Here is a 26,053-nt window from a genome sequence, read left to right as displayed (position 1 = left end):
ATAGGCCTAAAAGACGTTCAGAGTCGACACATTGAGTTAAATCAATAGTTTTATTTAGTTGTTGCCCATTATAATAGCATCGTTTTGTGGTCCTAATCATTTTGAACCGTCATTCTATCCATTTGTGGCTACATTTGTTGTAAACTGTAACACTGCCAACTGAACCAGGACACCTGTTACAGACAAAAACAACTAACAAAAGGGTTTGCTTGGATCACCAGGTGTAGGCTATCACATTTGCCCTGTTTCCACCTAGCTCCACGGTCGTTTATTTTACACATTATCAAGAGTTTGGAACGAACTTCTTAAAATTATCTTGAATTTGTGCATCAAACACACATTGCCTATTAATAAAAGTAACACAACAACTCAAGCAGACAATCCATACGCTGCATTAACCGTAAAGTAGGTAACGCGTTTCCTACAGCGTGGTAGCTTTAACGGAAAATATAGCCAAAGATAACTAAACTCAAATCAACTCCCGTGTCGTGGTGAGTTACTCCTCGTAGTGGACAAAAAATGTCATAACAAGTTGAAAATCCGGGGTCAAGTGTAGACGCCCAACCATTTCCCCGTATCCTTTCTTCCAACAGACAAATGATTAGTCTACTGACTGATCACCCAGCAACCAATTACATTTGACTTGAAATTAATAAAGTTTCAGTTTGACCAAACTTGCCTAATGCTTGTCCAGCTGCCTACTTGCAAGCGCCATGCGCGTGACCGGTCTGCTCTCGCGTGCCGTTTAGTTTCCTAAAATCATAAGTGCCATCAAAATGAGACAACAAATCAAGTAGGCCCCAAGTCTACCTCACGGAATAACACAATAAAAAAAAGTATCCCTTTCACGATTCACTGTATTTATTTCTCAATTTCCTTTGATACAAATAGTTGTAAGCAAAAACTCCTATCCCACCTTTAACCAGCATTAGAAGATGAAACATTAGAAGATGAAACGTTATCAATAAACCCGAATATTTGTGCAGACATTAATGCTCAAATACTTAAAAGTACTTCATAATTATCTCATATCGACAGTACATTTTCTACAATAAAGACACAAACAACAAAATATCCCTTTCAATAATCCTTCTCAAGGGAGGTGGCCCATAAGGCAAAATAAATGAAATGTTGGGAATATCACTAGCATACTTTGAAACAGTTTCTTTGTGTTAATCAACAACATCCAGACTGACATGGCACACAAACACATAGTACTGAAGACTGATAGTGTCATCCTTAACATTATCTGGGCATTATTAATAAACTGCCCAAAAAAAGTAAAAGGTTTTATCAACTTACAAAAATGAATCATGCAAATCTGCCCAACATTTTTTCTATAAATAGGTATATATATTTATTTATCATATGACAAACAGAAGAAAATAAAACAAATCATTCTATTAACCAAACTGCTACATTTATTATAACAATAACAAAAAAAGTTCATAACCAACATCTTTGATTTGGTTAGATAAATTAAAAACGACAGGGAAAAAAAATACCATAGAGAGACGAACAGTGGTCCATTCTATTAAGCCTGGTCCTCTATACCAACACTGTAGCTTAAACAACTGTCTGCTCCGACACAGTTTAGAGCACAGGTCATCCAGGGTCATAGGGAACAAAAGGAGTGCTGTGAGTAATGGTGCAAACACATTCAAGTAAGCATTACATTAAATACTAGTGTAAACAAAAGATCTGAAGTACAGCATCACTGTTGAGAGGAGCGGGTGACCTCCGTGATGCAGTGTGGAAACCATCAGTGCTACCATCGTGACCTTGTACAAGAAGTGTAGTGTTGAAACTGTTAAGTGTCGACCATCTGGCCCACCTTGAACACGTACCGATATGAGAACATTATTACATATTGAGACCATTCCTAAGGGTGATTGGTGAGAGAGCTGCGGGGGTCTCTACAAACTTCCATCTGGAATCCACAGGACTTTACTCTGTTCTTGATCGACGATGGTCATGATCTGAGTGCAAACGTAGCCCAAGCTCCCTCCTTGGACGATACCTGGGTTTAAGATTAATATTTAAGATTAAGTAGATCAGAGAGAGCTGGTAACCTCTGTGTCAAAGCTATCTAGCTCCTCATTTTACTCTTGGCGACACTGGTCACACCGTGAACATCCTAGTTGTGGGTGAGATAAGATACAGTTATGTAGTAGGTCTCTGGAGCTTGTGAAAAAGCACTGGATACTGAAACACACCTGTGAAGAACTTGCTGAACTCCTGCTCCGTCTTCTGAGCAATCTCAAACTGCTCTTTGGAATGTTTCTGTGTGACTTTATCCCGCAAGAACTGCGGATCCTTCTGCTCTCTGAGAGACGAGGACAGGGAACAGTTATAGACATCCCATAATAACCAATACTGCGATTCATTGAGGCGTGACAGAGATCCCCTTTGACCACTGAAACAACAGAAATATCTGAAAAAAGGCACTTGAAAGCATTACTGGAGTGGCTCTAGTGTTCACCTACTCCAAACTACTCGCCCTCTACCTCACTCAAATATGAAGTCCATGCATTGTGCTTGGTTGAGGATGTCATTCAGATACAGGGGCTTGGTTCTCTTTCAAGGCCACAATGTGTGTGTGTGTTCAGACGCCCACACCACAGAGCTGAGAGCGGTGGGCTGCCTCGCCACGCTGGCATGGAACAGCTGGCACTCAGCTGATGATAGAGAGGGCTTAGCATCAATCAGACTGCACTCTGTTTGCCTGTCTCTGTGTGCGCAGCCATGAGTATACTGGACCACTGTGGGCTTAGCAAGCTTAATCTTTCCTGAGATCACAAATGAAAATGCCCCGGGATCTTCAGCAAATCACAATCATCCCATCGCAACGGAGGCCGGTTGATGGAGGGGTGTCGACTAGACTGCTTGACTGATGTAATTGTAATCAGATTAATTCATTTTCGATGTACGTTTGATAAGAACCAGCAATAATCAACTGCAGGTCACTTCTGTAATGTTGAATTAATGAGGGAACATAATTACAGAAATAAATTAATGCATGTTAAACAGGTCTCCCGTCATCTGACGCTTGTCGCAAAGGCGGATGGAATGTGGAAAAAATAGCTTGAGCACTCAAAATCTTCAATCTATTTCCTTGCAGAAGTAAAGTACAACCAACAAACATCTTCATAAAAATGCACGGCTACTCACTTTATCTGCTTGGCATTTTTGTAGCGAATGAAAATGACGATTGGATAGATGTGAACGCTGTGAAGCCGTTCGATGGCGTGAGGAGCAATGTCAAGTAAACAGTGACAGTCCTATGAGAGAAATGAGATAGGAAAGAGTCGTTGGGTTGGTATGAGAAATGGGAGGTGGCACATGGCTGTTAACAAACACTCTTCATGGCTCTGCGTGCAGGAGAGCTAGACGCCCTGAGCACAGGACGTACTTAACTGCTGGGCTTATTCAAATACAACCAAACTTAGAAAAACAACAACAAATAAAGGATATAGTGACACACCCTCTCCGTGATCTCCTTAATCGACGCGACGGTTGTCACGTCAAAATGGCCGCTTCTTCGTTTATAGTCGATGAAAACGCAGTCGTTCACGCCCCGCTCGATGGCCTGCTGAGACGCCTTCATCACCTCTGACACGACACAGGCAAGCATGCACGTTACAACTGGAAAACGACCCACAAATCCTAACAGAGGAAGCCCTATTCTCGTGACCTGATCTCTCCCTCCCCCCGCTCCCTCCCCACTGTGAGGTCAGCTACAAAGGAGTTTTGGGGCAGTCAGAAGATGCACCCTGAAGACGCATTGGTTGTGAGGGGTTTGGAGAAACCATGGTGGACAGCTCACCAGGCAGGCAGCGGCAGAACCTGTCAGGGGCTTCCTTCACCAGCATGTCCTTGCTGGCCTCCACCAGCGGCCCCAGGACCAGCACAGGCCTGGGGGAGGAGCACTCCACCTTCTGCACCCTCTGGTAGGCCAGACTCACGCCGTCTGCAAACACACAGTTCAACCCGGGTCAACAGAAGAGTCACTACTACAACGGAGCCCGTTCACCTGACGGCCGTCATGGCACTTTGTAAATAGGCGTTCCGAATATGTATCTAGCTAGATGAGCTGTACTCAGCTTTCCAATACTGTTAAAAAGTATTGGAACGTAAACTAGAGGGGTCAGGTGACAGCAGGACCACACAGCCAGAGAGAGAGGCAGTGGTTCACCGTCCATGATGGGCAGGGAGTCGGTGCTGATGGCGTCCAGAGTCAGGAGGTCCTTCCCATCTTTGGAGCTGCTGCGTTTGTGTTTCTGTTTCCTCCTGAAGAAGGAGCGTCGTGCCGCGGCCGACATGCTCTTGCTGTTGTTCTCGTCCTTCATGTCGGGCATGCTGTGTCGCCGGTAAAACTCCTGGTCAATCCTGGGGAGGCATGGGTAATGGTGGCGGGTAGGGGTGAATGGAAAAAGGAATGCAACTTCACCAACCATCAACCAATAATAAATTATAGAAAAAAAAAACATGGCTCATCTGATCGATATGACAGTTGGTGGCATCTTTAAGACTTTGAAAGCCCTTTGGTGGACCTTCAAACTGGCTTCAGTAGAGTTTTTCTGTGGTACGATGGGAACAGTGGAGTGGTGTGTCACTCACATGTATTTGCTGGGAATCTGCCCTCGCTCCAGCTTGCGAGCGCTCTCGTCTAGCTGCCAGGCCATCCAGTAGCCAAAGTTCCCCCTGGGTAACGTGTCCTCGATGTACAGGATGTCATCCTTCTTGAAGCTCAGCTCCATCTCCCCCTCTGCCACACGTTCATAAAGAGCTCTGCAGGCACATCAGACCAATACCGAGCTCAACCCATCCAACATGTTTTACATTTAGTCATTTAGTCATTTAGCAGACGCTCTTATCCAGAGCGACGGACAGTAAGTACAGGGACATTCCCCCCGAGGCAAGTAGGGTGACGTGCCTTGCCCAAGGACACAACGTCGTTGACAATGCCGGGAATCGAACCGGCAACCTTCTGATTACTATCCCGATTCTCTAACCGCTCAGCCATCTGACCCCCCGTGAATTCGATGAGAAGTCGAAATAAGTGAAATGACTTCATATCTATAGCGTCAGCTACCTCATGAAGAACCCATCCCCAGGTGAGTCTTTCAGCATGGTGAGCTCGTCCAGGCAGTGTTGGACTCTGAACGTGCTGGTGTCAGCTGGTTTCAGCATCTCCAGATAGGCTTCCTCAGCAGTCTTGTTCTTCATGTTGACACCGTTGTACTGTGAAGCATGCAGACGGCACAGACAAAGCAAAACATGAGGGATAGTTCATACCAGTCACATGATGGACTGAACAGAGCGCGTGTGGACGTGTTACCTCCAGGATCAGATCCCCGGGCAGCAGGCCGTCGGGACACTTGGCGGGGCTGTCGTCATCCAGGCTCTCCACGTACACCCCGTACAGGTTCCCTCCGCAGATCTGGACCCCCAGATCCGCCCCGGCCCTCTTCAGCCTCACCAGCCGCACCTCCTGGGCCCTCCGCGCACCAGCAGACAGCCTGGGAGGGAGGGAGGGAGGACAAGCAGCTAGGTCAACCTCCAGGGTACCCTTCACCACCGCATCTAGGAATCCACCACGCTGTCTCAGACCCTCTCCGGGGAACGCTTGCGTGAGGATCGTATTGGATACGAGGGGAGTGTTCGTGACCCCAGCTAACCCCGTCCCACCTGAGGGAGCTACGGGGGCTGGTGGCGGGGGTGGTCTGTCTGGAGGGCGGGGTCATGGTGCCCTCGTCCTGCTCGCTCAGGGTGTCGATGGTGGAGTGGTTGTCCGGGGTGGTGTTGCCGCTGGCCTGCGGCGTGACCTGGCTGCTGATGGACTCCATGCGAGAGCTGAGGGGGAGAGACAAGCCAGACAGAGAGACCACACGGTCAGATCCGCCCAGGGGAGAGAGAGGCGCTCGGCGTCCCGCGGCGTCCTGGCAGGCTCGCCCCGGCGTACCTGCAGCGTGAGGGGACGCCCAGCTGGAACATGTGAGGGTTGTACTGCGCCAGGATGGTGATGGTGTCGCACTGCTGCCCGATGACCAGGCGCGCCTGCTGCTCGTTAGCGTTCCGCAGGTTGATGCCGTTAAACTGAAGAAGAAGAAAACAGAGAGTACATTTACATTTAGCAGACGCTCTTATCCAGAGCGACTTACAGTAAGTACAGGGACATTCCCCCGAGGCAAGTAGGGTGAAGTGCCTTGCCCAAGGACACAACGTCAATTGGCACGGCCGGGAATCGAACTGGCGACCTTCTGATTACTAGCCCGATTCTCTAACCGCTCAGCCAACTGACTCCCTAGTAGATGACTGAGATATCGCCACGCTGTTCGAAAAACTGAACGCTGATCCTGAGGTGTGTGTGTGTGTGCGTGCGTGCGTGCGTGCAGACGCTACCTCCAGGAGCTGGTCTCCGTACTCCAGCCTGGCCTGATGTGCGATGCTGCCAGACGTCACCTTGGACACGAACACACCCCCGTTCTCCCCGCTCACGATGGAGATGCCCAGAGGCTCCGCCCCCTTCTGGACCGTCACGTTGCGTGGCTCCTCCAGGTACGGCCTGCCAGGCAGTGGCACAAGCACAAACACGCTGAGCCGTGGTCGCTAGCGGAGAGCCCGCCAGGAAGAGAGACGGCATTCCCAGGAAGACATTGTCCAACCAGATACTGGCTAGGGAGAACCTTCATCCACAAATATCTGATTGAAATGTGATGAGGTCATAATCAAAGTACTAAACAATCTAGAAGACTTAACGTTTCTATTGGCTGTCCAGAGCCAGGGCTGGATGAAGCAGAAAGCCTCACATGGTTACAGCTGACTTAAACGCTGTAGAGTCAGTGTTGGACAGAGAGTCTTAAAACAAGGATGTTTTCAGCAGGTATCGTTTCCCTGTATTCAGCCTGAAGATCTCAGCACGGGGAAATGAGCAGAGCATGCATAACACATCAAAGATTCCCCTTCGTGATCAAACTCATGCATTCATCCAAAATTCAAAGGCATTCATCTTCAAGTCGGTCACTTCCGTGTGGATGAATGATGAATTTCTGTACAAAGGCAAGCTCCTTCATCAGGGTAAATGATACACAGAGGCACATCCTGGATGAAGGATACATCCAAGAAGGGTTCTAGTGTGCTACAGAAATGCTATTTTCCATGCCTGTAATCCGTGCCTGCATTACAGGTGTCATGTTTTTCAAAAACAATGAAGTATTGCAGGTGGAATCCACATTGTGCACAAGAGCAGCACCCATTCAGTGGCAGCACCTGTAGAGCAACAGCACCTACAGAGCAGTATGTACAGAGCAGCCCCTACAGAGCAGTATGTATAGAGCAGCACCTATAGAGCAGAATGTATAGAGCAGCACCTATAGAGCAGGTGCTATAGAGCAGCACCTTTAGAGCAGTATGTATAGAGCAGCACCTATAGAGCAGTATGTATAGAGCAGCACCTATAGAGCAGCAGCACCTATAGAGCAGTATGTATACAGCAGCACAACTACAGAGCAGCATGTATATAGAAGCAGCACCTATAGAGCAACACCAACCTCAGGCTCCTTAAGGAGCAGAACCAGGGTTTAACTACCAGAGGGAGTTTGACATAAGACCTGTTAAGACACAGTTTCCTGAAGAGAGAAGAGAAGGAAGGAAGGAGAAAAAAAGAAAAGAAAAGAATGATAAACACAGAGAGGAGAGGTGGCAGGTGATATTCAAGAGCTGCCAGGGTGAGAGAGGGGGAGGAAGCTGGACTGACTGATGTCTGCGGGCGCCCCTCGAAGGACAGAGCTTTGGGGGAGGATGTTAACAACCCTTCAGCTAAAAGCCCCAGAGCAGGCAGCACCAACACGTCCCGCTGGCTGGACAAGCCGGACCACAGGGAGGTAGCCATGGAGATGACCCTGAGGGGGAGGGGCTACCTGTCTTTCCTCCTGTCCCCCCCGGGGGCGGGGCTGACTGATATCCTGGGCTGCGTGGACACGGAGCCCTGCGACGAGCTGCTGGCAAAGGAGGCTGCGTCCAGGGTGACGGGGGACGTGGGGGGAGTAGGGCTGCTGCACTCTGAGTGGGACAGGGAGCCTGTGGAGGAGGGGGGGGAGGAAGAGGAGGAGGGGGGGGAGGAAGGAGGAGGAGGGGGGGGAGGAAGGAGGAGGAGGGGGGGGGAGGAAGAGGAAGAGGAGGGGGGGGGAAGAGGAGGAGGAGGAGGAGGAGGGGGGGGAGGAAGAGGAGGAGGGGGGGGAGGAAGAGGAGGGGGGGGAGGAAGAGGAGGAGGAGGGGGGAGGTCCAGTGAGTGAACTGAACACCAATTACTCTGCAATGCTGTCAAAACTTTTTTGATCCATAAATAATGAGTAAAAACACAGCCTACCTCGATCAGAGCTGGCTGTGGAGCGTGGGTATCTGGTCGGGGGGATTTTAATGCGCTCTGTCCGGAACTGTAAATGACTTGAGGAACCTGTAACGACCCCAGATGAAGTAGAGATGTGTGATATCACAGTGGGCAGCTGCTACAAACTTTAGAGGAAAGAAAAAAAACGTCTGTCCGAGAGCGCAGGTGGTGGGTACTGACCCAGTCGGGCGCTGGAGGGCAGGGAGTTGGTGCTGTGTGGGGCCTGGATCCGAGACGACTCGATTAAATCACCCGAGCGCTTGTGACTGAGGTCCAGACTTAGACGGCACTGGTGCTGGGGGCTGGGCGAGACAAACCAAGTCCAATCAGAATGAACGTACTGGAGACGAACAGGCCAAGCAAACACTGCATGAACTGACAACACAACAGACACAGCACTGACTAACATGGACACTGTCCAGTGGATCTACTTGACTAAGTAAAACAGTTTTCCGTCAACTAGATGAATGTTAACTTTCAGTACAAAAGGCTTGGCATAACACTAAAGTGACTGAGGTATGCCGATGATTTAGCTATGACTGCGTGAGTTTGAACATGACTTGGAATCTAGGATGACGCGTCTTGTGTGCACTGCTCCTTTCTCAGCAGGGAGGTAACTTCCTGTTAGCCCCAGGGGCAGCACCTGGGGAGGGGGGCTGGAAGGCAGCTGGGGCTGGGCGCGGGGGGGCAGGTGTTGGGATTGATCTCGTGGCTCCAGGCGGTGTACACCGGGTTCCTCATCACGGCCGTCACGGCGGGGCAGGGCGCCAGGCCTCGTTGGGGGGGGTCTGGAACACACAACACAGACGGGGACACAGGGTCATTAGGTCGCATAGCAGCACGTCGGAATGGAGTACAGTACATCTTTATCAGTGTGTGTGTGTGTGTGTTGGACGCGGTAGCGGCGAAGGGCGTACGGGCGGCCACAGTGCTGCTGTAGCTGGGAGGGACGAAGGGCATGCTGTAACGGTGCGAGCGCAGCGGAGAGAAGCGGACCAGGTCCACCGGCTCGGGAGACTGCTCGTCGTTGGAGAAGTTCTGGATCTGCTGGCAGAAAAACCCACATTTCTTATCCACGCAGGGAACACATGACAATATCAGTTCATTTGAGTGAACAGTTGAATCTCTCCTGGTTACCTGGACGGGGATGGGGAGGTGCAGGGGGGTCATGTTTCGGCGCAGAGCGGGGGCCGACTTTGGCCGGTACCTCTTCCTGCTGTGCACCTCCGACCTCTGCTTGCTCACTTCCTCGTCACATGACTTCCTGGAGTTGGGCTTGCTCTCTCCAGGGGTGTCCATGTAGTAGGGGTGCTTCCCTGCGTCTCCTCTCCCCTCCAGGGCGGCCTCCTGCAGGGGTCCTGTGGCCTGGCCGGGCGTGGCCGGAGGGGTGCCCGTGGTGACAGTGGAGTCGGAGGCGGAGCTGTTCTGCTGACGGTGTTTGAACCGGAACGAGTCGCTCCTGGTAGGTGGGGTGGGCGGGGCCTGCAGCGTGTCACACCTGGAGCTCTGAGGGGAGTGTCTGGGCAGCTGGGTCAGCGACAGGAAGTCCAGCTTGGGGGGCGCCTCGGGCCTTTTGAAGGTGTCGGCGTCAAAGATGGATTTCCTCTGTTTAGGCTTCTTGTAGATGGAGAGTTGGGTGCATTCGGGCAGGGAGGAGCCCTCCATGACTTTGGGCCAGGTGCCACCACTGGGCTTCTCTGGGAGGGCCACGCTGGTCTGGGGGGGCTGGAGGGTGAGGCAGTCGGAGGCGACAGGGCTGAAGGTGAGGGGCCGTCTGTGGTGCTCGGGTCTCCTGTAGCAGAACTCCTGGTGGGCGCTGGAGGGACTGAGGGGCCTGGGGCTGAGCTGGGGGCCCCCGCGGTGGGACAGAGAGCGAGAGTGAAGGGAGCTGCTGGAGAAGGGCTTGTGCTGGCAGAGGGAGCCCCCGTCTAACACGTCGGCCCTCTCTCTGTGTGCCCCCGCGCCCTCCCCCCCTGCGTCCGGACTGTAAATGTCAGTCTGGGTGGAGCTGTTGTGCTTGGAGTTTCGGCAGTTCCTGAGGTGGAGCTCTCCGGCGTGGAGCCGGCAGTTGGAGTTCCTCTCAGTGTCCCTCAGGTTCTCAAACAGACTCTGGCCAGAGCAACTCTGTGGAAGAATCTGGGGGAAGGAAATTAAAACGATATATAAAACGAACAGGGACATGACTGTTACCCTTACACACCAGGAGTCAACATGAAATTAGTAAACTAAATATTCTGGGGCAAGTTTACAGTACCCAGATTCATATGAATTCTACCTCGTCTAATTACTACTGTTGGAACATTTCCACTGAACCTTGGCTGTTGTACGTGTCTAGAAAGCTCCCCTGAAGAATAAAACACAAGCCTATTTAGGGGAGGTTTATCTACAGACACAGATTCCTGGTAATCGTGGTCACCAAACCAGTTCTACTACTATAGTATCCTCTTCTAAATGTATTTTAAATCACGTTTGTGTTCCCCTGTTCCAGGGATCAGCTGGGAGAGTTACACGCGGTGTTTGAACCAAGGAGATGAGACCTTCACCTTCAGGAGAGAGACGCTCAGAGAGTCCCTGCAGCTCCTCAACAAGGCTTCACAGTCTGTCAGAGACTTGTTATCGAGAGCGATTCCATTTATCTGTGGAGCCAAAACCAGGTCAGCACTTCATATAGACAACGTGCATTTGGGGAGTTAAGCTTTCAGGAAGGTTAGATGATCGTTATTAAATATTATTAGTAAATATGACACCTAGGCAAAGAGCATAACATTTTGGGATTCATAAATGAGTTATAAAATTCAATTGGGATACAGTGAAGTAGAATAACAGTGGAAGTTCTTTGGCACAAAAAATACGCAATGCTTCCCCATCAACACCAGAGAGCAGCAGTGGGACGTGACAATTTAACACTGATGTCATACAGTACTGCATATGTGTTTCACACAGGAATGTTGGCCTGGATTATGGATGGAAAACGCAGGTATTTTTTTATGCCATACTTACAGCAATTACTCTATCACCAACTGTGAGGGAACCATCCTTGGCAGCCGGACTGCCTGAGGCAACTCCAGCCACAAACACTCCACTCTCCAGACCAATACCACTGTCTGGGGAGGGGGAGGGAGAGGGGGAGGGAGAGAGAGGAGAAGGAGCAAGAGAGAAAGTGAAATACATGGAGAAAGATCCAGAGATAATCAAGCACATGTTAGTCACTGTCTCCTTCTCGGTTCTCGTTAAGACAGTGGAAGCCTCCATTCCTTTCTGTGTTGACAGCCATGGTGTGGTAGAGCGAGCAGACTGACCTTTGTGTCCCGTGAGATTCAGCTGTACGTTGGTGATTAATCTTCCGCCCAGTGACTTCCTCCTGCGGACCACCATATTGATCACCCCCTCTCCAATCAGCACAGCCCTGATGACCTGCCTCCTGTCCTTATTGGTCAGGTCCACGTCGTTAATCTTCAGCAGCCAATCGTTTACTCTGTGGATACAGCAACGTACGATTAGGAACAGCATCGATATCTCCAAAGCATTGGGGAGGGCAACCTAGTTACCTTAATCTTCCTTCAGCGATGCTGCCTTTGTCCACCTTGCTCACATAAATCCCACAGTCTCCCGGTAAATACGGGTCATTTAGGCCCTCCGCGACGTCGAACCCCAAGGCCTTTAAATCCATGTCCTCCTGTAACCAGAGCATGACCTGTGACTGGCTACAACAAACATTGTGACCTCTCTGCTGAGCTGCAAGACAGTTGGGAGTTGGAGGTTGGGTTAACGTACTCTGTCCTTTTCAAACTCAACCACTTCTGTCTCCCACTCCAGAGAGTCTGTGTCGATGGCCGAGTCGTGGGAATTGTGGGCCATCAACTGACGAAACCGAGCTTCCCTCTCCAACTGGTCCTCCATCTTCTCTCTGTGGAGAAAAATTGAAAAGTGGGCATTCACATTGGAGCTTTGTGACATCACACGCGTCGATGCTTTGGTTTAGAACCTTCCAATGAACGTGCACTGTTCAATTTCAACAGCATAAAAACCTTGGGGGTCATTAATAAGGATGCCAGTCTCCTTGCTTAAGGAGTGTCTGGTTCTCCACTAGGTGGTGGTAAAAGTCTAGCGCCAGACCACACAGCCAGGAGACCGCTTCCTAGACTCTCACAACTGTAAACAGGAAGTAATGGGATTCAATTTGCCATGCTAAAAATAGTTGGAGAAGGCCTGCTTCAGTAGGGGAGGTTGGAGGGGATGAAGAGATGACTCACTTCAGCTCCTTGAGCTCCCGCAAGGATTCATTCTTCTGTTTCCTCATATCATCCAAGTGTCTCAGAGCGTCTGCCAGATCACTCACAGCCCGGTCCCTCTCCCGCCTCAGGTTGTCACACAGCGTCCTGACACACACACACACACACACACACATTCTTGTTTCCAGTTCTTCACACGCTTGTCAACCCTGTAGTAAGCACCATCAAGAACTGCAAACAGAAATCTGTCCTGTGTATCCCTATCTAAATTTACATTTGGTAATTAAGGGCTGGATAGCTGCTTAATTAACACCCACATGATGGTGTGTGTGTGTGTGTGTGTGTGTGTGTGTGTGTGTGTGTGTGTGTGTGTGTGTGTGTGTGTGTGTGTGTGTGTGTGTACCGTATGCTCTCCCTCTCAGCTACGATCTTGTCCCTCTCCTGGAAGGCCCAGTCCCGTCTGCACTTGGCCACCTCAGCCTCCTGTGAGGCCTCCTTCAGCTCCTGGGAGATGGCCTCGTACTGCTTCCTCAGAATGTCCATCTCCTTGCTGGCCCGCTCCATGTCCACGGTGGCAGAGTCCTGTTTCTGCAGGAGGACGGAACAGGATTCTAATCACATTCATCACGTTTACGGGTCCGTTTAGTCAATAAAAGCTGTAACGTATGAGCTTGTTTCACGGCGCAAAAAAAAATCAAGCAGTGCAATCCTAACACCTGTGTTGCTCTGTTCCCCATCAGGATGCTGTACATTCAATGAAGGGATGAATCGCGGAGTGTTCAAAGATGCTGTGAAAATCTAATTCACATTTACATTTAGCAGACGCTCTTATCCAGAGCGACTTACAGTAAGTACAGGGACATTCCCCCGAGGCAAGTAGGGTGAAGTGCCTTGCCCAAGGACACAACGTAATTTTGCACGGCCAGGAATCGAACAAGCGACCTTCTGATTACTAGCCCGATTCTCTAACCGCTCAGCCACCTGACTCCCATAATTCAGGATTGGTTTCTGTGGTATATATTAAATGTTTTATCCTACAGATGTGTGAAGGAGCTACAAAGTAATGCTTTGGATCAACTATCAATCAAACAGATTGTGTTTCACTTTCCAAAACACAACAACGAAACACTAAGTGCTTACCCGTAGACCGGCCTGCGCCCCGTCAGGGTAAGCAGAGAAAGAAAAACAAAACAGCAGGCAAACATAAATACAGGACACAAACAAACAACGTCTGAATCAGAGCATCGCTTCACACCCAATCAAAAGTCGAGGGTAATGAGGGTGAGGTCAGGCGTTTCGGGGAGGGAGAAGTCGTGGATTACGGGGGATGGGCTGTGAAATGGGACACAGATTGGAGCGCTCTGGATTAGATTCCAGCTGCAGTGCCTCTCCAGTCCTGCCAAGCAGGTGCCACTCACTGAGGACTTAGGGGTCTAGAGGATTAACTGCCGAGATGGTAAGAAAAGGCACCGTTTTAAAAATAGACACCGCTGATTTTGAGCAGCGTGGCAGTGTTTGGGGCTTGGAGAGCTTAAGAGGGCACTGAGGCGGAGAGGACTGTGAGGCGGAGAGGACTGTGAGGCGGAGAGGACTGTGAGGCGGAGAGGACTGTGAGGCGGAGAGGACTGTGAGGCGGAGAGGACTGTGAGGCAGAGAGGACTGTGAGGCAGAGAGGACTGTGAGGCAGAGAGGACTGTGAGGCAGAGAGGACTGTGAGGGCGAGATGGGGAGAGGGCATTTAGTTACTTTACGGCCAGACTACTGTAAATCAGTTCCATTCCAATTTTCTTTTTTACGTGGCTGGGGATAGCGAAGTGCTTTGTACTGCAGCAGCACCACTTTATACCCTCTGTGTGTCAAAGTCAGAAAAAGCTTTTCACTTCTTTTAATTGCTGGTAATTTCCTAATGCAGGGATCTCCTGACTCGCATGTATATAAATTCTGCATAAAAAAAAATTCCCTTGTGTTATGAACAGTCTATGATAGCAAAGAGATAATTGTGGGTCTTCCAGAAGGTGTCCAAAAAGAATGCCTTGTAATAACTATGCATTATGGGAAGTAAACAAATCAAATCCACCAGAGCTCTCTGCTCACAGACACACGTACTGAAGGCTCACCTGTCTGGCCTGGTAGTATTCTCGGAGCAGCTGGTCTCTCTGGATGATGGCCTCGGTCCTCTCCTTGCGGGCGACGTCTCTCTCCTCGCGGACCGTCTCCATGTCCTTGCAGGCCTGGCTCAGCTCCTTCTGGGCCTCGGCCTTGTCCTTCACCTCGTGGCAGTACTTCTCTAGCAGCTCGTTCTTCTCGCAGATGGCCCGGTCCCTGTCCACAAGAGCCGATCCCAGCTCCTTCAGGGCCACGCGCGCACACACACACCCACACAGCTCAAACTCAGCAACTTGTGTGCCTCAAAACATGTTACAATGAATCAAGAGCAAAAAAAAAAAAAAATAGGACAAAAAGAAAAGTGCCTAAAACCACACCGAACTTTCAATGCCATTACCACGGTGGTTCCATGGTGGTTCCACGCTGCGCTCTCCGGGGCCCCTACCTGTCGCAAGGCCTCCATCTCCTCGCCGGCCACGCGCCTCTCCGACGACGTGTTCTTCAGCTTGGCCTCGGCCACCTCCAGCCCCGTGGTCAGCTTGTCCACCTCCTTGATCACCTGGTCCCTCTCGCTCATGATGAGGCGGTACTCGCTGAACACAGAGTCCCTCTCCTCCTTGTACTTGTCACAGTCCTTGGCCGCCTTCAGCTGCTGGGTCTTGAGGCGCGTGGCGTCCGCCTGCAGCCGCTCCATCTCCCGCTGCAGCTCCTTGTTCTGCGCCGAGGCCTTGGACAGCTCCTGCTGTGCGGCGTCGAACCTGCACACAGCCCGTCCCGGGGGGAGGAGTCCACGTCAGGCAAATAAAGACCTTTCGTAATCTCAAATGAAACTAGAGAGGGTACTATTTCTGGGGAAATTGCGAGTTGTGTTTGCATCCGTTGCAGCCGGGGCAGTTGCTTTTACTGCATCACCTCCAAATACAGCACGCCCCACGGAAGCAAATCAGTGACAATGTTTTCAATTTAAAAAAGGGATTGAATACTTAATAGTGACATTTAAACACCACCAAATGTGTTGGTTTTGAATTCACCTCACTGATTTGCTGCCATACACCCCCCCCCATCCTGGGAAGCTAGGATATAGAGAGGATGCTGTGTGTGTGTGTGTGTGTACCTCCTCATGGAGGACGAGTACTGCTGCTGGTAGTGCACGGCGGCGTCTCTCTGCTTCTGCAGCAGGTGCTTCTCCTCAGCAGCCTGCTCCAGGCGGCTCAGGTCCGTGTTGTGCTGGGCCGTCTTCTCGTTGTACCTCTTCCTCAGCGCCTCGTAGTCCCTCTTCAGGCCCTCCAGCTTGTCCATGGCCGTGTCGTACAGCTTGTTGAGGATCTCCGACGCCCCATCCCTCATCACCTGGGGGTGGAGGGGGGACAGAGGGGGGCAGGGGCCAGGTTTCTCTCCAGTACTTCCGGTAATTTGGCTTTTCAGTGAAGGCTAACAGTCAGGGTTTTGTATCGTCTGCACTGTTGTATAGATCCTCCCCGTATTACAGTAAACATGCTACACAGAATAAGACTGATGACTTTATATCATTCAAATACTGCGGTAGGTGAAGTGCCATAAAACTAGCTGCGCCGACAGTGCTATGTTTAGAAAAGCAGAGTCTCTCCTGCACACTAGATCAAAGCAGGAAACAATCTGTCACAGGCCTCTGGTTTTCCCCTGGTGTGTTCCCTGCCTCTCTGGCGTTTTCCCTGCCTCTCTGGCGTGTTCCCTGCCTCCCTGGCGTGTTCCCTGCCTCCCTGGCGTGTTCCCTGCCTCTCTGGCGTTTTCCCTGCCTCTCTGGCGTGTTCCCTGCCTCCCTGGCATGTTCCCTGCCTCCCTGGCGTGTTCCCTGCCTCCCTGGCGTGTTCCCTGCCTCCCTGGCGTGTTCCCTGCCTCCCTGGCGTGTTCCCTGCCTCTCTGGCGTGTTCCCTGCCTCCCTGGCGTGTTCCCTGCCTCCCTGGCGTGTTCCCTGCCTCCCTGGCGTGTTCCCTGCCTCTCTGGCGTGTTCCCTGCCTCTCTGGCGTGTTCCCTGCCTCCCTGGCGTGTTCCCTGCCTCTCTGGCGTGTTCCCTGCCTCCCTGGCGTGTTCCCTGCCTCTCTGGCGTGTTCCCTGCCTCTCTGGCGTGTTCCCTGCCTCCCTGGCGTGTTCCCTGCCTCCCTGGCGTGTTCCCTGCCTCTGGCGTGTTCCCTGCCTCCCTGGCGTGTTCCCTGCCTCTCTGGCGTGTTCCCTGCCTCCCTGGCGTGTTCCCTGCCTCCCTGGCGTGTTCCCTGCCTCCCTGGCGTGTTCCCTGCCTCCCTGGCGTGTTCCCTGCCTCTCTGGCGTGTTCCCTGCCTCCCTGGCGTGTTCCCTGCCTCCCTGGCGTGTTCCCTGCCTCCCTGGCGTGTTCCCTGCCTCCCTGGCGTGTTCCCTGCCTCTCTGGCGTGTTCCCTGCCTCCCTGGCGTGTTCCCTGCCTCCCTGGCGTGTTCCCTGCATCTCTGGCGTGTTCCCCTGTCGGTCTCTGTGCGTGCGGTGCGGCTAGCTCCCGACACACCCGTTTCCAATCATCAAATTGTTGTGCACTTGTCATCGCCCTCCCCCGCGTCAACATCTGCTCCGCTTGTCAGTCTGTCGGATTGTTAAGTCTTTCCTACGTGTGAGTAGTCAGTTCCTCTGTCAAAGCTGCTGTCAAGCTATTTAGCTAAGAGAGGTCAAGGCTGAAGGCTAAATGAAGTAACTCAACTGCTCGAAATCAAATCGCACGCAGACCATTTATAATCCCTCTGAAGGATTCAAGTATTCAGCAGTGATCAGGATGCAAAACAGGCTCCATGGCATTTATTCTGCCATTCACAAGCTCCTTGCATGTCAGTCATAGCTGCCCTACGTCAAGCCATCGGCTCCCAGCAACTTTGACATTATTCACAGTGATGGCCTAATTTGAAATGACATCAGGCTAATTTGAATCTGGATTTAAATGTAGCTCCATGCTAGTTTACCTAATGATGCCATGAGCTCACAGACTGCCAGTAAGTAAACAAATGAGGCCCTTTCCCTGGCCTGGCCTGATCAGTGGACATTCCCCATGCCCATGTTAGGTATGACAGACATTTAATGATCTGACCAATTGGCTCGCCTGCGACAAGGCCAGAAATAGGTCTGAAACGGTTTTACTGGCAATGTCGTCTGTCTTAATTGAAAGGAATTTCAGATACATGACATGGCGAAACAAGCTTGTCTGACTTCTGTGCTCGGTTTATTCATATTACTTTTTTACTCTGTGAACTCATGGGTCTGTGCGGGCAAATTAATGTGAAATCTGGGATAAATGTTACAATACAACTGGGAGTGTGGGGGTCACAAAGCATCAGAAATGAGGACTAAGACCATTTTAAAATCACCGAAACAAGGGAATTTAGGAATCCCTGAATCACCCATTCCTTCACACCTTTTAATCACCACAAATCAGCCCATTAGTTGTCCTCTTCCCCGCAGAGATCTGACAGGGTGCCAGATCTCACTCCAGCCTGTTACGGGCCGGCTAGGACTACTGCCACACTGATTAGACCTATACTTTAATTACTTAATGAAGCCTTAATCCGTAATCTTAAATAATCCACAGATTTTAATTAAGTGCGTATGTGATGTGGTGGAGATGGGGGATGACTGGTGGTTCAGGGGCCTAAGCCTCTTCACTGGGAGGCTGTGGTGTGTGCAGGGTGTGGGTGAGGCCCTGCCCTCCACCTCCTCCCTCCCTCCCCCTCCCTCCCCCTCCCTCCCCCTCCCCCCTCCTCCCCCCTCCTCCCTCCTCCTCCCTCCTCCTCCCTCCTCCTCCTCCTCCTCCTCCCCCCTCCTCCTCCCTCCTCCCTCCCTCGTACCTGCTGGTGCAGCAGCCTCATGTCGGCCACCTCCCTCTGGCCCTCTTCGTGCAGCCTGCGGAGCTCCTCACAACCCTGCTTCAGGTGGTTGTGTTCCCTCGCCAGCTGGCTGTTGTCCTGTCGCGCCGCCTCCAGCTCCTCCTTGACCTGGGCCTGCTCGCTCGCCAGGCGGCTGTGGAGGGTGCTGCACACGCCGCCGCGCCGCAGCGCCCAAAACCACAACGTCAACGAGAGCGTCTGAACCCATGCACTTGTTTTGAGAGCTTAAGCACCAACAGCAGTGTTCAGCCATAGGTGTGTTCAGCTGACTTGTGAGGTACAGCTCTGTACAAGATCCCCTGTATAATATTCAGCAAAAGGAAAACCGAGTACTAGGGATTACGCATTTCCAGGATTTAAAGAGAGAAAGGTCTACTGGCCTAGACACGGGGTTCTGCTCCAAATAGCCAAGACCTGTCGTAGATAGACAAAGACTTTCTGTTGAACAAACATGGGTTTGGAGACAGAAGCTTAAATACTGGAATAATCCTGCATCTGTGTGTTTGAGTCAGGTGGTTGAGCGGTGAGGGAGTCGGGCTAGTAATCCGAAGGTTGCCAGTTCGATTCCCGGTCATGCCAACTGACGTTGTGTCCTTGGGCAAGGCACTTCACCCTACTTGCCTCGGGGGAATGTCCCTGTACTTACTGTAAGTAGCTCTGGATAAGAGCGTCTGCTAAATGACTAAATGTAAAATGTAAATGTAAATGTTTGCATTGCAGCCAGCTGTTGGTTCCCCACACTATGGAAGACAGTATGCCACCAGCAAATCAGACAAATGGAACAGGACCAGTCTGTACAGCTTATTCCCCGGAGTAACATGCCCGATTTGAAGTATTATCCTGATGCCACAGATGCTATGCCCTCTGTGCACCCATTAGGATCGTGGTGCAAGCAGCACAGGCACAAAACCTTTCGGACGAGGCCAACACTGAAGTGATTCAATGCCTAACTTTGATCTTCCTAACAAAAGACACAATATACAGCCTTAATGCCAAAATCCCAAGGTTTTCTTTGATTTGGAAAGATAGCTGTTAAAATTCAAAGTTTAAAAAGGCATTTCTGAGCCTTTAAACCTATTTGGGAGGGGGGGAATTGAACCAAGGGTTGACCCCTCTTAAAAACTTTTTAAAATCTGTTGTCTGCAATCTGCCGCCTTATGTGAGGGGCAAAGCCAGGTTAAATCCACTGTGGGGTAAATGCGAGGGAAGAATGCACCCGCAAATGGGCTCAGCACTGAAATATTGATGGGCCCGAGAGCCACAAGGTTGGTAAGGTACCACTTACTGGTAGAAGTCGGCTTTCTTCACGGTCTCCTCGCATCTCTTCAGCGTGCTGCTGTGCTGGTTCTGCAGGGACTGCAGGTCTGCCAGGGCCTTCATACACTGCAGTTTCAGACGCTCGTAGTCGTGACCCGTTTTGGAGTGGGGCCTGTGTGCCAGAGAGTGCCTGCATCAACATCGATGCCACACGGAAAGATGGTCGAACTGAACCGGACGAATACTGTGCACTTATCTGCTTAAGGGTTGAAGTGTATGAAGAGAGCAGCTTCATTAAAACTGCATGTTTCGCAAAAGCTCTTGTTGTACAGAGTGTTACTTATCTAACTAGACTACAGCAGTGAGCTCTCAGGCTCTGGAGTTTATTTTAACAAGGTGTGGCAACCTCAGTTGCCGAGACCCTGTCCCTCTATCCCTGAGAAACATTGACGTGCCTGGAACATTGTCTGGGAATAAATGTTTCATTTTGTCAGCATTAAGGGGTCCCTGCGTGGGTGAGAGGACAGTTACCTGCAGTCGTCGAATGTGGTTCCTGGAGAGGAGAGAGCCAGGCGCTTCCGCAGCTCATCTCTCTCCCGGGTCACCTGCCTCAGCTGGAACAACACCGTCTCCATCCTCTCGCTCGGCTGACGGTTCTCCGTGCTGGCGGGCGGGGGGGATGAAGCTTGGCCGGGCGTACCTGCGGGTGTTAGCATGTCACTGATGGCAAAGGTTTTCACCACAGACTTTGAGGCGGTACAGAAACACTCGAGGCAAAGTTGATCAATTGCACCTGTCCACTGTAGTACTTAATTGGTTAAACCAGAACAATGCCTGATGGAATGTACTCTTAATGAGAATGAAAAAGAAAAGAAATAAATAAGAAGAATGCTGACAGTGCATTGCGAGTCTTGGGATGCTGAATCAATACTTTTTCATCCTACACATCGAAACAGTGTATCAAAGGCTCCATGAATCATCAGTTCAAGACTGTAGCTGCAATGTTTTGTTTCTGGGCCACCGCGCCATCTCCTTCCCCCCCTCCGAGGATAACAATAGAGTCCTGCTCGGGAGGGGGGGGGGGGGGGGGGGGGGGGGGCTAAATCCTTTCACATCTGTGTAATCACTTGCATGTGCTCTGAGTCTAAACACTGAGAGAAAAAAATAAAGTAACAGCAGAAATATCAATCCGGGAAGATCTACGGCACACGGAGAGGACCGGCAGCAAGCAGCAGTAAATGTATTCAGCCTCTTCCTGGAGGGGGTGCGCCCATGCCCTCACCACGAGCCCCAGCCTCACCTAAACTGCTGAGAGAGCTGCTACTTTCAGAGTCAGACGGCATTGTGGACAACACGCTGTAAGTGGAACCTGAGAAGGAAAAACAAAACAAACATTTATGTCAGTCTGCGCCAGTGAACATTAGACTGCTAAACACTGAAAATGGTTGGAGGCTTTCCATAATTAACATACAGTAAGTGGCACTCTCAATATGATTCAACAAAGCATGATGTGTGTGCTTCGGTGTGTCTTCATGGTTGGGTTTAGTGGGTTGTTGCACAGATTAGTTAGAGAACTAAACTTCAGATGACAGCCTGTGGGTCTTACAGAAGCGTATGGCTAATTATCACAGGCACAGGGAGCCCTATGAGGCAGGCTAAACAAGGGCTGGTGAAAACAGGGCCCCACAGAGGCTCAGAGCTGCTCCTTTCATGTCCTCTGACACACAGGAGAACAATCCCCTCTCTTCAGTCAATGCAGGGACTTTCCCTTTGGTGATTCAGATTTTACCTCAGGGGGAGAAAAAAAAAAAACACAAAAACTTTGGGTTATGAGCTTACTGTATCTATATGAAACCAGATTTCTTTGAACGTTATAAAAAAGCAGCCTATTATGGAGGTGGTTTGGGTTCGTGGTCCAGAAGCGCTTCCCCCATTTGATCCAATTACATTAAGTGAACTCCATGCACTCCTTCTCACGTTGAGTTCTGGAACTGTGCAGTGAGAATCCAACCACTACTGGCTACATTAAGCAAATGTCTCTGTCATCTAAAAACCACAAACATCCATAACCCCTCCTCCCGTTCGAAGCCTCCGCACATTCATTAACCTCCCAACTTGGCTCCGGGAGGAACAGCTGATAGAACAGTTATGTCAGCAACTTTTACCTCTGATGTAAGGTCTACAACTCAAGTAAAAGAAGAAGCGTGACAAACGATTCTATTTACCCACATCCCGGCCCACTAAATCAATCCCTCTCTGGCAATGTTCCCACTAACTGAGGGACACTGGTTTGATTAAAACTGGAGAGAGGGCCAGCTTACATGACTCGCCCCTCTTTTTCCCAGCGGAGGACTGAAAGAAAGAGTGATGTGCCTCAGAGGTAGTGGCATCCCATGGATCAAGCAGCCTTTGTTCCTCCTAGCTTAAGTTTCCCATGAGTCTGTTTGGGGAAAGAGTGTCACAATGGCCAAGGTTCACTGTGGAATTGCTCACTCACTTTCTGCTTCTTGGAAGTCATGTGACCCTGGACTTCACGGCAGCTCAGTTCAGAACAGGGATTGTTCGTATCTTATGAGGGGCAGACTCAATGCGTCGAAAGTTAATCGTTTAAAAACCTATGTTCAGGTGAACTGACTCAACATGCCAATGGGTGTTAATGGCCAAGAGTGCTCGCAAGCCATTGGTCAATGCTGCATCAACGCAAACTGCAGGGCAAAACAAATGGTTGTTGGGTACATATGGTTTGTTATTCAAAGTTAAGAGTTAAGACAGTGTGGCAAAAATAGCCCTAACAGTTGGTATTAGGAAAACACAAACACGCAACAAGCCTATCCAAAAACGTCAACAAAGTTCCACTCTGCATGACTCAAAGATGTTTCAAGTGAGGCAGAAAACCAGGGTAACATGCTATGAAAAAGCCATCACTATATGCTTCCAAGTCATTTAGTTCTCCTCAGGAATCACTGGGGACATTCTGCAGTCAGAAGCTTACAGCTGGCAGGCCCTGGAGCCAGAGTTATATGAGAGCGTCTCTGTTTATTCACTATACAAGACCCACAGGCTACTAAACATCCCCATGTAAAAACAAACAAAAAAAGATAACTCAATCTACGGTACGGTACGTCTTAGGAGGCACATTTCAACTGGGATGCATTTCTCTCGCCCCAAAGTCTGAATAAAGACAAAACTCTTAATAGGGCAGTGTTTACACATCCACTCATAGGCGAGTGATAGTCACATCTCAGATGTGTTCAGGTCACCACATATGGCCCCTTCTTAACAGGGAGATATTACATATCATTTACATTTTAGAAAAACTGCAGCAACGTATGATCCAGTAGAGGTGGCAGCCTAATAAACACTTGAATCGAGACCAACCAGTGAGTCTGGCAATGAATACATTAGCATCGTAATAACGACTACAGGACTATTTTCCCCTGCTTTCACAATTCCCAGTGAGGAAAATGTAGGCTAATTTCATGAGGCTCCAAAAGGATGGCAGAGGCACTTCGCTGAACACAAAGAATTACATCCACATTAGATTATCCAGCACACCCAATAAAACACACACAAATCAGAATCTGAAAGCAAGCAAGTCAGGGAAGAGTAAATAAATGCCAAAATACATAATGGAGGTTGTACCTTTTGCCATCTAGGTTTTAAAAATTCCAGTTACAAAAGAGTGTTTAGGCAAAGTAGCACAGCTCAATAGGGCACTGCAATTACAGGAGTTTTAATTGTACCTTTGTCGTAACATTATTTGCCCCATATAACCAACTTATTATTTCCTGTTCTGTACATTTTACTTTGACCTGCTCACTTTGGTGTACTCCAACTCATTCAAGTCGGAATATTCCCTTCAGAAACAACCCGTGAACGACAGCCATGCTCTGTGACATTTTATAGCTTATATAAAAAGGTCATAGACATATTAGAGTTGAACCATCAAGCTGTATTTCACTCTCTGAAAAATTGTTCAGTGAAGAAGAATGCATGTCTTTCATAGACCCCTATAATATTCAGGGTTGGATAGAGGATATCTTTGATTTACCTTTTCTATGGAAAACTGCATGCTCAAATCCATTCATTACAGTAACCTTGTTCCCAGACTCTATCCTCTCACCAAGAGTTGCCTGCTATGAGGTTATGTAGCCCATGTTCACAACAAATTCTCAGAACTGGTCCAACCTTTGTGTGTTTTACCTAAAACAACGAGCCTCCCATATCTGTTTTACTGTGCTACTGCACCCTACAGCATAGCCTGAAGTTGTAGCCTCTTCCTTTGACATTGACAAGTATTTAACACATCGTGAGTTATTGATTCCTTCCCTTTTCCAGTAAAAGCATGGCTCCCCCTACTATAACAACATTGATTGTTTCGGCCATTTAATTCCATTAAATACCCGCCCCAACAGCTAGCCCACTGTGCTTTTAGCGAGAGGCTATAGGGAACAAACATAGCAGTGAGAGTGCATAAGGGGTAGTATTAAGTCACATGATGTCACTGCTCCCTTGGTATTATCTTGCCGAAAGGAAAGTTCTATCCCTCGTGTTGCCATGCTGTCAGATTCTTTCACCCTACTGTTTATGTGCGGAAAACTTAGTTCCTACTGATCAGAATTTATATATGAATACGAAGCCATACATGGGTACTGATGTCATGACAACTTGATTCATGCGCTTTACATCTGCTAGTAGCCTAATGAAAAGTATTTTCTTGAGCATGCTTATTATGCTCGCCGTAATCAATAAATTATTTCCATTTTAGCTCATTAACTATATGATACATTTAAATTGCTTTCTCACCAGATAGTGGGTCCACTGGTACAATGTTCAATAGTAGAGGAGAATTCAGGTGAGGGTGAGTCTTTTCCAGGGCCGTACAAAGATCTTGGAAATGATCCCTCTCTTTACTTATCAGCATCTTCAAAAGACGGTCCACTTTTTCAGAGTTGGATGTACAGTTATGCCCCAGTTCGTAGTGCTCCGATTGATTAAGGGTGCCAGATTTGGCCAACACATCTACAACTCTGTCTGCATCTGTTATTGACTCTAGTAAGTTCTGGTAGCATTTATCTAACAACTCTTTGTGCTTCGACTCCATCTCAATTCGTTCGCACAAGACCCGTTGTATGACCACGTCAAGACCCCAAAACTACAACTACTAATGGATGGTCACTTTAAAGAGTTCAGTGTCCCCGAAAACGTAGTGCATAGCCAAGTTGAGTCGCTTTTCAACCCAAATTGCAAGAGACACAAGTAGCCATATTTGTTGCCCAAGGCTGTTGACTGCACTAAGAAAGAGCAATGCATTTTCCCAGAGCGCTCAAGGTTCACCACTTCGTCGTTTTCGAAAATGTTTCGGCATATGTCGAAAGCGTTCCTCGCTGCATTCCCTTAGAAAATAAGGTTTTCCAATCTCAAGTTTTTCTTCCCTCATGCTTAAAAGTTAAAAATGTTCAAGATCCCGTCTCCAGAACTGCGAACTCCGCCATGGATCCGTAGCGAAGCAGCTGTAGTGTAGTCTGCCAATCATATTTTAATACGATGGCCATGTAAGGTAAAAGTGGGTGGGATCTCCTTCTCAAACGCACCTGGCTTTCCGATTGATTGAAACTTTTATTCCATCACAATGTTGGCCTGAAACACAGCAGATACAAAACAAAACGGCTACAAATGTTACAACACATCTTATTTTTCTACTTACCAACGATGCATAAAGCAACCCAAAGACTGCTATTTATAAATGTTTATTGCGTTGCATAAGACCCACAACATTTAAACGTTACATTAATCCAAATATGCTTCGTTCGTCGTTTGATCAAAAGATTACAATGATCGCATGCAGGAAACAGTTTCTCGTCTGGGTTGTTCCCAGACACATCTGCATGCTTTCTTCTGCTCTAGATAATCCCTCACGTAAGAAGCAGGATACTCTGGAGGCTGAAATCACATCTGCCAAGCTTGAAGTTCGTTAACGAACCTGACCGAAAGTATGAATATGTAAGATTCGAGAAAAGGAGGTAGCTTTTGAACGTTTTCAGATACTCCAATATCAGCAATATTTATAGACAGCATTAGACTTTTCGAGATAGATTGCTGTCAAATATCTAAACTACCCATTCATAAATACAATTGCTCAATGTCTATATTGTAGTAAAGAATGTGACCTCAGCACCTACAACATGTA

The 26,053-nt window shown here is 49.3% G+C and overlaps 1 protein-coding gene across 4 annotated transcripts; it reads right to left on the bottom strand.

The window, feature by feature from the left end:
- Nucleotides 1-66: 66 nt before the first annotated feature.
- Nucleotides 67-25,353, bottom strand: LOC136950328 (disks large homolog 5-like). Of its 4 annotated transcripts, none has more exons than XM_067244607.1 (33): nucleotides 24,670-25,353; nucleotides 21,164-21,232; nucleotides 20,395-20,563; nucleotides 19,892-20,035; nucleotides 18,568-18,751; nucleotides 15,845-16,080; nucleotides 15,176-15,488; nucleotides 14,742-14,972; nucleotides 13,028-13,212; nucleotides 12,646-12,771; nucleotides 12,167-12,299; nucleotides 11,941-12,068; nucleotides 11,692-11,867; nucleotides 11,393-11,496; nucleotides 10,936-11,028; nucleotides 9,530-10,528; nucleotides 9,310-9,439; nucleotides 9,036-9,180; nucleotides 8,573-8,694; nucleotides 8,372-8,458; nucleotides 7,923-8,082; nucleotides 6,406-6,568; nucleotides 5,966-6,099; nucleotides 5,692-5,856; nucleotides 5,342-5,522; nucleotides 5,096-5,244; nucleotides 4,621-4,791; nucleotides 4,196-4,389; nucleotides 3,827-3,970; nucleotides 3,485-3,612; nucleotides 3,172-3,281; nucleotides 2,217-2,326; nucleotides 67-2,020 (listed from the first exon to the last, which is right to left on the bottom strand). In XM_067244607.1, the coding sequence occupies exons 1-33, from the start codon at nucleotides 24,965-24,967 to the stop codon at nucleotides 1,917-1,919; spliced, it is 5,985 nt and encodes a 1,994-aa protein (XP_067100708.1). In that variant the 5' UTR covers nucleotides 24,968-25,353; the 3' UTR covers nucleotides 67-1,916. The 4 variants fall into 4 exon arrangements, with proteins under 4 accessions (XP_067100708.1, XP_067100709.1, XP_067100710.1 ...); XM_067244608.1 differs by having other exon boundaries at nucleotides 9,310-9,436; XM_067244609.1 differs by having other exon boundaries at nucleotides 20,395-20,548.
- Between the last annotated feature and the right edge of the window lie 700 nt (nucleotides 25,354-26,053).

This window comes from Osmerus mordax, chromosome 10, assembly GCF_038355195.1.
Source record: "Osmerus mordax isolate fOsmMor3 chromosome 10, fOsmMor3.pri, whole genome shotgun sequence".
Classification (NCBI taxonomy): Eukaryota; Metazoa; Chordata; class Actinopteri; order Osmeriformes; family Osmeridae; genus Osmerus; species Osmerus mordax.
Note: the sequence above shows the minus strand (reverse complement) of the source record. Positions and strands in the feature narration are given on the sequence as shown.